The sequence below is a fragment of the Pristiophorus japonicus genome, chromosome 21, assembly GCF_044704955.1.
Source record: "Pristiophorus japonicus isolate sPriJap1 chromosome 21, sPriJap1.hap1, whole genome shotgun sequence".
NCBI lineage: Eukaryota > Metazoa > Chordata > Chondrichthyes > Pristiophoridae > Pristiophorus > Pristiophorus japonicus.
Genome location: NC_091997.1, coordinates 33,068,138 through 33,079,969, shown reverse-complemented (window position 1 = coordinate 33,079,969; position 11,832 = coordinate 33,068,138). Strand labels below are relative to the sequence as shown.

General features: G+C 40.0%; 1 protein-coding gene across 1 annotated transcript; it reads right to left on the bottom strand.

Annotated features, from left to right (window-relative positions):
- Positions 1-1,065: 1,065 nt before the first annotated feature.
- Positions 1,066-7,771, bottom strand: LOC139233903 (homeobox protein Hox-A10-like). The gene is made up of 2 exons (XM_070864563.1): positions 6,997-7,771; positions 1,066-1,426 (listed from the first exon to the last, which is right to left on the bottom strand). The coding sequence occupies exons 1-2, from the start codon at positions 7,721-7,723 to the stop codon at positions 1,155-1,157; spliced, it is 999 nt and encodes a 332-aa protein (XP_070720664.1). The 5' UTR covers positions 7,724-7,771; the 3' UTR covers positions 1,066-1,154.
- Between the last annotated feature and the right edge of the window lie 4,061 nt (positions 7,772-11,832).

The window sequence follows — 11,832 nt, the reverse complement described above, 5'->3', positions numbered from 1 at the left end:
AAGCTTTAAGACGTTTAGACCTGAAACACGCGAAATAAATGCAAGTGTTAGTACTATAATCTCTATGAAATAGATATGCAATTTTTCATAGTTTGGTTATATCCATGCAATTCTAGTCAACTGTACGTCGCGGTTGTGCATTGAAAGGGAAAAATACAGATTTTAATTGGAATTCTTAGAAACCTTTTTTTAAATAAACAATTGAATACTGGACATCAAGTTGGAAAGATTACCTATTGGAAGTAAATGACAGCAATGAATATAACTGCACGTTGTTTCATATCATTTTTGTCATGCATGTCTATACAATGACCTGCATAAACACGCTAAGAAGGAGGAAGGATTCTTGATGGGGCGACCATTGATGAAAACGATTTTTTTTTAACCTTTACGACTTCTTATTACTTTGTTTTAAGACAAAACAGGATGCATCTATCCATAAGCAAAAAATAATTCTAAATTTACTCTTTGGTACACCGAGCATTTCCCTTAATTACAGGCCTCTAATTCTTTCAACGTGTCTCGCTATTTTGTTGCTATACTTTAACAAGTGCTTCAAACACTCTTGTGCGTGAAATATGTCTGCGCAGGTGGCGTACTTTAATAGGTGCCGATTTCTCTGTTGTCCCTCAGTAAGCGGAGGTTGCAGACCGTAAAATGATTACTCTTGGAAGCATAACACATATATGTGGTATTAACTATACTTACTTTAAATCCAACAAAATGACTAAATGCATAAAGCAAGCCAGATTTTATTGCCTTTTTCAAACATTCTTTCAGTTCATATCCTCATAATTAAGTGATAGGGCACTAAATTAATTGAGATCAATTAATGGGCTCCTGGGCAGTAAAGGAGAGTCTTCAGAATAAGTTCATTTTCAAAAGCAAATCCGTAACTTTCTGTCATGTTTAGTTATTTTGAACTTGCAAGCCCGCCATCCCACCATCTACCCTTCCCCATAGCTGGCTCAATGTTGTTCTAGTGACTAGACTGCTGAACTTGCAACTCCTCCCCATGACTACCAACCTCCCCCACACCGCCCCCTCCCCCCCGCATACCCCCCGCCCTGCAGCGTTCGGTTTCTTTAACTAGCCGCTTTTTATCGTCCACTGTCTCGTCCTTTTCAATTAAAAAAAAGCACTAGCCCCCTTCATCAGATGGGGAACGCAGCCGATATTTCTCGAACTCTGTGCTCTCTGCTCATCTTTTTCAGTTTCATTCTTCGGTTTTGAAACCAGATTTTGACCTGTCTGTCGGATAGATTCACGCCCCGACTGATCTCTAGGCGGCGCTCTCGAGTTAAATACATGTTAAAGAGGAATTCCTTCTCCAACTCCAGTGTCTGGTGCTTGGTGTATGGGCAGCGTTTCTTCCTACCGCCCTTCGGCGTCAGCCAGTTTATCGTATTCTCAGCCTTTTCGCTCTCTGTCAATCGGGAAAAAAACATTGTCAGACGACCTGCTGAATAAAACGGGTCTGTCCCGTCCCCCTCTGCCTCCCCCCTTCTTTCACCATCAACGATACCATGACTCAGGATTTTCAACGAGGTTACCCAGGTGGGAGCGTGGAGGGGGTTGGAGTGGCGGATCAGAGTCAACAGTGGAATCTGAACCGTCCATATATTAGCCCGTTCCACATTAGCACACACTGTAGAATATTGTGTCACACTGTGGCATTACCTGCTCTAATGTAACTTGACGACTTATCAAAATAAGTTTTCCAGCAACTTTACTTAAAGGAGAATCCAGCACCTGGACAAATAGTTACAACGAAGGTCTAATTAAGGGCAAATCTAAAATGTTATTTCTAATGCACATTACACCTAATCTTTGATTTCTAACAAGATTGAGACGCAATATAATGGAATAAGCCATCACAGACGTGCTAGTACTCCTGTCCCTTCACCTTTATAAAGAGCTTACAGTCTGATTATAAAAAGACATGGTTATCCCGAAACCTTCATTGCAAAAAAGTCACTGTGTTTAAAACACAGCTCATATAGCTTGTCATTAGCAGGAAATTGCACCTCTGAATTCTATCTAATAATATTAACTTTCTGTTAAAAATGTGAGTAATTAGTTTAAGATAAACCTATCTATTTCCTAGGGGTATCTCACCAAATAGCATTTAAACATCTATTAACTTCTCACAGTCAATGTTTAGTGCAGATGACCTTTTGAGAATTGATTTAGAAGCGGGTTGTTGCATTGCAAAATAACCTTTAACCCCTATAATATCGCCTTAACACTGGATATTCACTTAAAGGTTGTAGTTTATGCAAGGGAAGGGAAGTAGTCGTTTAGAGAGCAGAGTGCACGAAAGAAGGAACATGGGCGCAGATGTTTTCAACAGGAAATCATGAGCCTTTTTTAATAAAGCTTCCCCTCGCTTTTCATTTTACTGAATTTGCTGAAAGACTCATGTTGATTTTGTTAACTTTAACGCAACAGCTGACGCGCTTTTTCTCATTCACCGTCCTTTTGTGAGTATTGTGAGACTGGACTGTTTCTACAATAACATTTAGACTTATTAGTAGTTTGTTTTAGATTGTAAACTGATCTCTGGTTCCCTTCTTTATTGAGGTAAACAAGCCAAATGTTGCTGATGCCGCCAGTATCGCTGTATTGAATTGAAAAATTGATGAAGCAGAAGTCATTATTGGCAAATGGGTCAAATGTATCCAAATTGTCGATGCAAAGATATACCAGCGTCTCTCAATATCATTGCAGTGTGTGTTGGTTAAATACAACATACTTGTATCTTGGGGAAATCAAAAGTATTTTATGAAATTCTCTAGTTACAATGAAACAGCATGATTTAACCCGCTTGTAAATATGGATAGCCATTGAACAGAGAGCATTTAGGATAAAAAAATATCAGATGTAATTTCGTTGATGTGACTTACACTCTAACATTGGGCAAGTTTTGCTGGAGGTGTTTAAAAATCATGAAACATAAGAAATCTCCAGGTTTATACATTCAACCGCTGTAAATAAATAAACTTGCAAAACGGATAACATCACAAAGAAGCGATCCATATAGCGTTAAAATATTCGCTCCATAAAAGAAAAGGTGTATATAGTGCAGGGGACAATTCTTTACAAACAAGTTCTGAGGAGTAAAACGCGAAAACTAACTGAATATCACAGCTTATAGAATCTATAAATGATTATTGATTGGCCATGTCCTTGGTTAGAACTCAATGTCATAACATAAATTCCGTCACATTCAGTATCACAATTCATCAATATTAACTTTGTAGGGAGCTTTCTGTTCTGAGATATTATTTTAAGTCATAAACCTGTAATTAAACATTCGCAAACTATTGCAGCCTGACTGAAGCAATAGCGGCTTATTAGCAATGATTCTTGCGTCTGTTGCGGTGGTAATGAATCTATGCGAATTTGCCTTGGATTTCAAATGAATAGTTTGTAAGCAAATACAAACGTGCAAGACACGGGGCTAAATTATGTTTCCCTTTTGACCTAATATTTCAACATGGTCAAAAAGAGAAGGAACTAGATAGTAGAGGGTCTGAAATCTCCCCAGGCTTCTCCGGTAGTCTCCTTTGTCGGTGTTTGTTGCTGTTTCGGGTTATGCTGTGGCTAAGAGTTGCATCAGGTGTGACATTTTCTGTTCAAATGCGGCAGCTTAATTGAGTGGGGCCTTCGGATCAACATGGAACCTGCATGCTGTGATTACTTTGGCCTGAATGTATTTAAAATGCGGAAAATTACTCAACAGGAGCGGAACAGAAAAGAAATACGGTCCTACTACACAAACTGCGGTTCAGATTAAAAATTAAAATGCAAATTTAAAATGTACCTTGAAGCCGTCTGCGAATTATTGACTGAGTAAAGTATTTGAGTGTCATGCAGTAAAGTCGTATTGTACTATGTGTCTCAATCCCACTCGCGGGTCTAAATCGCAACTTTTATCATCATTTTAGAACAATAAAATGTGTCACATATAGAAATTGTTTGGGAAGTACCTGGCACCTATGAATCGCAATGCACGGTCTCGTTTTAATTCTTGCTTTGTTATGCGCAAGTTCAATCTTAAAAGCAGTCAAACTCCCAACTCAATCGAAGGCCTGCATCTTTATTAACTACTTTGTAGCGTTATTAAGTTATCTGTATGAAGCTGGCGTTGTTACAATGCAGCAAAGATGGCGGAGACGTTGTTGTCATAGCCTTTAGTGTTTTCCTAAGATTTTTGTCATCAATTAGAAATGAAAATTCAGTGTCCCTTGCAAGCCAAATAATCTCCTGAAACTGAACACATCAACTGGAGCACAGCAATGATATATTACACATATTTTGGAAAAATAAATAAAACTGCTCAATGATATTGCACTCTACGGAATTAAATGTTGGCCACCAGCTCAACTATTCATAGGTAAGAAGGCTAGGAAAGTCCCCACATCTACGGAGGATGTTTATAGGTAAATTACAACTGTCCCTATGCCAAGCCTATTTGCCAGGTTACACTAAACGTTATCAATTAACAATCTCCCAATCTGTGGTTTGAGTGCACACTCCTGCTTTCAAATAATCATACAAAGTTACGACACAGAAGGAGGCCATTCGACCCATCGTGTCTGTGCTGGCCGAAAAAGAGCTATCCAGTCGAATCCCAATTTCCAGCTCTCGGTCCCTAGCGCTGTAGGTTACGGCATTCAAGTGCATATTCAAGTACTTTTAAATGTGATGAGGGTTACTGCCTCTACCACCCTTTCAGGCAGTGAGTTCCAGACCCCCATCACCATCTGGGTGATTTTTTTTCCTCATCTCCCCTCTAATTACATCAGTGGCTACATTCCAAAAGTACTTAATTAGATGTAAAGCGCTTTGAGACGTCCGGTGGTCGTGAAAAGCGCTATATAAATGTAAGTCTTTCTTTCTTTCTTTCTACTCCTTCTACTAACGACTTTAAATCTATGCCCCCTGTGTACGATTTAGTCTGTTGCTGTTAATAAATGCCATCAATGCACCCATACACAATTCAAATTAAAAATACGTATTAAAAGTTATGAAATACGTAACTATGTCTTGCTAATTGAGAGTTAATTTAACTTGTGAGGTGCTGGCTGTCTATCTAGCGGGACAAGGGACACGCCATGCCTCAAATTCAAAGTGCAGCGTGTGCTTAACATGTCCCAGATTTCCATAACAATACCGACAGTTGTATACTCCATTGTTAATTGATGTTTAGTACAGTCTCCTCGTTTGTGTCTCTTGATTGTGTGGGTAAAGACTCAATAAAATCAGTGCTAGCTAGCGAGATCAGCCCATCAGTTCAGCATTTATATTTAGACCCCAACAGCACAAAAACAGACACAAGCAAGAAAGCAGCCACTTGAACTGTTGGAGATAGCGACGATTTCACAAAGGGCCTGCCGGCTTTAATGTAGTTGAAGTGGCTTTGCTTTGCAATGTTTCATGTTTGTGTGTGGGATTAGATGGGGGAAATCCGTTATGGCGGCACCGAGTTAATTATAACTTCCTACGAGTTATTGCATCCTGGTGTTTACTCACGTCTTTCCTCCTGTGTAGCGGTTCAGTGTGTATGTGTGTGTGTTGGGGGGGGGGGGGGCAGGGGGTAATAAACATATATTTTAATGTTCTCCTAAAAAACACAGAAGCGTAGCTTATTGGTCACCTGTTACACAATAGTCAATTTCAAAAAGAATCGGTAAGGCGTTACTACAAAGGGTTTGATATTCATCACAGCTCTCGGAGATTGTGTTAGATACAAACCACAGCCAGAGCACCATCATAGATACCTACCAGGAAATACCATTTAGGGCACCTCGGATCACTAATTAGCATGTCAGTTCAATTTGTGGCTCCTTTATTCCCAACTTACTGAGGAGCGAGGTCCCACAAAATAATGCTGCAATACCTCTGCAGCGCTGCACGATGTAATTTTCCTTTGGCGCCATAATCTAGCCCCATGACAACAAAGGGAGCTTAAGTAAATATCACATGGTGCCACCCAGCTCATTGTATTTATATTCAGTATTTTGAATTTATAGTTGCATCTTAGATTGTTTTGATATGTGAGCCAACCATTGCTGGAGCGTCGCTCGGGTGCTTAGATTTCAGTTCACTGGATGTCACGCTCAATTCCAATAATATAGCAACCGCCACAGCTATATACTAAAACACATTGCTGGCCACCAATGCAATGTTTGTTCCAAAACCTTAAACTCGAGGACGTCCTCTGATTTCATTTAAAGGAATATTCATCTGTATTATTTATGTTTCTATATATGTATGCATAAAACTAGCTATCCTTGCAATGTTACTCACATATATGCACACATACATACCTATATTCATAAAGATGTAGATGCGAATTAGCAGGTCAATTAAATTCGTTTGCCCCTGTGTTTACGTATAATTATATACATGTACAATGATATAGGTACACACATATTTCAACATTATAATTATATAGATATCTATGTAATTTTGTAAACAGCTATCTGTGTATATAATTATAATATATAGTATATACGCTCATAAAATTATATAGCTAAATAGACCTGTTGTGTCGTTTTTCCTTTGATAACGTGACTGCTATTTTAAGTTTACGTTGCACTTGATATAACTGCAGTTTTAAGTTATTTTTAAGCACGCCTTTCATTTGAAAATGTTCAATTGTTTTTGGCTCGGTGGGTTGTTCATACTGGGGGCTTTTACAGCGGTTTCTAATGCAACTGAGGAATGGTCTTCGGAACAGGAACCTTCCGCTGTTTTGATCTTTAAAAGGGTCACTTCAACGTGTTTGTAATTTACTCTACCGTAAGGGACCTGTCCTATAAATTACTCAAAGTATTAATTTGTACTGAGGGATCTTTGTGTTGGAGACAAAAAGGCTCCTTTATGGCCTACATAAAGTCACCTTGCCGCAGATGAGAGAGCTGCCTATGTTCCTGCTCCAATTGCCGTGTAATTGTTTGTCTTCCTTAGGTTCATGGTTTTACCCACCTTTTGTTTCCTTCTCGGAAAGGCTCTTATCCGCGCCAGGAAATTGTAAAGAGGATGGCTCTTGTACATAGGCCCCCTCTCTTCGCCCTGTGCTCTTTCCCGGCTCTCCGCGGCCTGGATCGTTTGAGGTGCTCACTTTTGTGTCTTTTTCACCTGGTTTGGAGGAGGAGGACGACGTGGCGAAGGAAGAAGTGAAGGGAATGCTGGACTGAAGCGAGCACGGAGCGGTGACTGGCTGCGGCTGGTTGTAATCCGTCGCTTTGCTTGATGAATAATTCGGTTCTGGACGGAAGTAGCTGGGCACGGGGAGCCTGCCACTGTCACTTGTGCACATTTCAGAAATCACCCTCGGGTACATTGAGCCCTCGGGGTGGGTCTTCGCGTGCTTATCCCCGTCCAATAAACAGTAGTTGGCTTCTTCCTTGACGCTGGACGCGAAGGAGTAAGTGCTTAGCTGCTGGAGTCGGCCTATGTGGCTGGATGGTGACGGGGTTGTCCATCCTGCCATGCCTGGCACGTACTGATGTGGAACCAAACCTAGACCTTGTTGGTGGTTCATCTCCGCTTGTTTACGATGCGCTAGGCCAACTTGCCAATTCTGCACCGCGTAGCCCTGCTCCGGTCGGGAGGACATATAACCCCCAGGACAGTAAGGTTCAGTCCGGTTAGAGCAAATTAAAGACCTCACTGAAAACGAGCTTGAAGCAGAATTCTCAGAACATGACATAGCTGCAGCTTAATTTGCTGAGGAGGGGAGGAGGAGAAGGTGGGGGTAGGGAGGGGAGGGAGGGGGGGGGGGGGGGGAGGAAAAAAAAGGTCCTTATCAAACTGACATTTCTCTTGGACTCATCAGAAGGCGGCTGGAGACAACTTCCTGCCAGCCGGCCAATCAGAATGCTGTCAGCCACTGCAGGCGCCGCCCACATCACGAGGGATTTGAAATGAGAAGAAAATTGATGCATTTGTGGGGCTCAGCAACACCTAGTTATTGTGACAAATACACGCTTGTTAATTCTGCTTTTATTAACCAACTTGGAGGGGAATCCTCTCGTTAGTTACACATGCACATTTCCCAGTCCAACTCAAACAACATTTTTTTGTGGCAACTTAAAACAGAACAAGATTATAATTTTTCAGACAGTATGGCGACAGCAGGAACGCTGGAGCAGCTCTGTGCATTTTTCAAGTTCTGTGTGGTGGTAACTCATAACAGAAGATTCAGGAAAAATAAGGAAATAGAAGAAAACCTGAAAGCAACGCTGGTAATTCACTAGTGCAAAAAATAATATATTAGCTTTCAGGCACCTGGAGAAATATGCACATATATATATTTAATGTCATAGATAAATATATAAATATATATATACATACTCATATAATTAATTTATTGGAACAGCTGCATGTTAATTTATGGTTTCAATAATATAGTTAAATGATATTAACAGCCTCCCATTGGATGGGACATAGATTTAGCAGTTAATTTTACGTGAAGCTGAATACATATTTTATACTCACGCACAAACATGATTTTGAAACCACAAATTTAGCTCGTTTTAATTGGTAATGGCGGCTTGTTACATGTAAAATTTGTACTGGGTGGAGTAAACCTGCAGTTCCCAAATCCATAAAAGAATGGATATCATGCCAAACAACACTGGATGTAACAATATGGCTAAACGGCTTTTACCAAAGACTGAATATTTAACTTGTGTGTGTTTCTCTCTCTTGTTCTGAGTCGGATTAAAGGAGAATAATGGGACCCAAGCTTCGGAGATACCCACATTTTCTCCATCCCCCGGGCACATAGTTTGATCCCTTCAACTAGCTATTAAAAACAAGAATTACATTTGACCTATTTATTTTAACTCTTCCCAGTTTAGTGAACCTGTTGTTACCTTGCATTTTCCAGCAATAACAAAAATGGCAAAAACGTCACTTTACAGCTTCGATTTTATGTCCCGCAGAATTTCCCCCTTGCCTATTTCAATTGTTTATCGAAGTCGTTAAGTCCCTTATTTGCTATTTTAAATATGAATAATTTAATATTTATGATTTACATAATTTAAACGCTGCTATATTTATTTATTTCTCGCACTTTATTGTGCTTCGCCGAGTCACAGAGCGGAACAAACAGATAAATAAATAAATAAACAAGCATATTAATGAATAGATAATTTTATTAATCCCCAACTGCGGATATTATGTACGATGCACAGCACACACACACACACACACACATCTTTCTAAAACAAATGCATCTCATGCCTGCAGTACATCTGTGTAGAGCTGTACATTAAGAGACCAATCGTTCGGCCGTTTATACATAACCATTAAATCCAACTTAATGCACCCCCAAGGTCTTCAAGTGAGACCAAATCTCCGGTGCAAAATTGTCTTTGAAACAGCAGTTTGGGCTAAACTTTTTTTTTGAAGAATGTAAGTTGTCTCTTTCCTGAGAGTGAAATATTTTCAATCTGTCAAATTCACTCACAGGCGCCACCCCAGTTGAAAAAATCTTTATTAACAATTAAATAAAAGTTTGAACTTTGAAATACTATCCCTCACGAGGCCTCACCTTCCCAACTGTAAATATTTTAAGAGCCAAAAAAAGATTTAAATCCCGACGATGACAGATAGGGACAATTTTTTTTTGACAACTGGCTAACTAACTACAGATTTGGCTTTTCAACCTCAATTAAATCTGCTTTCGCGACTAAAGTTAAAATTGTACAGTCCGCACATAATTTAATCCTCTGGGAGCAGCGCCAACGAATCAGCAATGTGAGTTGGAAATTCGATCGGAACTTAATGTGCTGCAGTTATTGAACTAGGGTGTAGATAGGATTCGATTCGACTCTCACACCGCTTGCCGCCCCGATCCACCCCGAGAAATATATCATCTAAACTGAAATGAAAGCGCCTTTGTGTGCATAACTGGACTTAGTTACAATTCATAACCGGGTAATATTTCAGAAAGGCAATGGGAGATTGTAGCATGTTATTACCACGTGGACAGGACACGCGTGGGGGTACTTTTTCCTGCCCCGAATTGCAGCAATAATTCTACAGAAATCACTGAGAGCCCTCTTGGATGAGAATAAGCAGAGGGATTATCCCGTTCCTTGCTTATAACGAGACCCTGGAGTACAGTATTCTGGGCACCCGTCTGGCACAATCGAAAGCGCAGGCAGTTCCATGTGGGAGAGAGACCAGATTAAAGGGGTGAGAGGGGAATTATATATATCAAGGCCTTGTAGAGTGTAGTGTCTGAGTAAAGCACATCAAACTTAAACCTTAGCGGCTAATTCCCAGCAGGGCACGTTAATAGCTGACATCGCCACCCCATACATAGCAAATAAACAGAGAATATAAATGCAGAACTCAGAACTATATATAATATATAATAATTATAATATAGATACACACACACTTGCAAATCTCTGAATAGGTATGCAGCCCATGTTGCATGTAGCGATTGACTGAAACCTCATTTACATTCTATTCCTTATCTAAACACACAGGCACAACATTGCATAACTGTTTCGATAGACACAGAATCCGGCCACATTTTATAATCTATATTGCCTGTATGGATGACATACACTCTCGCATAATGACGAACGAGTTTGTTAGAGGCTGAATTTCCTGCTCTCACATTTTATTAAGGATTTGGATCCACTTTTTAAAACTGCTTATAGACACTACGAGGTTGGAACGCACAGTTGAATTCAGAGGCACAAAATACTGATTAAAACACAGTGAGATTTAAGATATTTTTTTAGCGAGCTTGTAAAAAGAGCCCCACCCAAAAATGAGATCAGCCAAATTGATACGCAATATAATTATAAATATTTCTCCTGCTCCATTCGATCTTCACAGTAAGCAACTTTCCATTGGTATCTTTAACTTTAAAACATAATGTTTAGCACACAAATTTGTCTGTAATCCTTGCTCAAAGGCTTTGGTAAACAGCGTATCCGTCCAATGTTGATATATGCGCTGCTGAACAGTGAGGATTCGCCGATCGACGGAAAATATATGTGCTGCCTTAAAAAAAATAACAACATTCATTTTCCATTAAAAATGTCCTTGGGGATGTTAAACTATCAAAGTAACACACACCATACGCTACATCATAAAGGACATTATTGTACAGAGCTTTTTGTGTTATGTGATTCGTGCGGGCTTTTATTTACCCCGAAATAATGTTGAAATTTACAATGAGGCCAAGCTCCCACAAACCTTCAGAACTCCAAGGGGCTCCTGATAAGAATTACTGCGCCGATTAAAACATAACACGAGGCTGCATTGAGTGCAGAACCGTCTCCGATGCTGGTGCCTGCTCGGTGAAACCGAGCCATATATAATTCCAAGATATTTAAATCAGAGTTATACAATAAAGGTGACAGCCGCAGCACCAGGAACCCTGCACGGTCATTGTTTGTGGAAGAATTACAATCACAACGCTGTACTTAAGTGAAGAAATCTTTTTGAAAGAGTCACATTATTTTTTCTCCACATTCGAAACGCGGTTCATTAATGGCTCGTTAACAGAGTATCAGAGTGGCCTTGGTGGGGGTGGGGGGGGGGGGCGGGTGATGTAGGGGAGAGGGAGGATGGAGAATCTTACGCCTTGTGAGCAGGGCATATACGGCAAAATGGCGTCAAGACTCTAATTACATTTGAAAAATTCATACAACTTATTTCTAGAAACTTTCACAAAACTATTGATTTCTGTTCCGTGATGCTACAATAATAAGATGGGCAACAAAAATAGTTAACCAGTCATACTCTCTTAACTGCAAAACAAAGTTAGTTGGAACTACTGCAGGCTTT

Excerpts from the sequence above, each read along its gene's own strand:
- LOC139233903 (XM_070864563.1), bottom strand. The coding sequence starts at position 7,723 with ATGTCATGTTCTGAGAATTCTGCTTCAAGCTCGTTTTCAGTGAGGTCT. Across the intron at positions 1,427-6,996 it reads TTCCGAGAAGGAAACAAAAG|AGAGCGAAAAGGCTGAGAAT; the intron begins GTGGGTAAAACC and ends CCCGATTGACAG.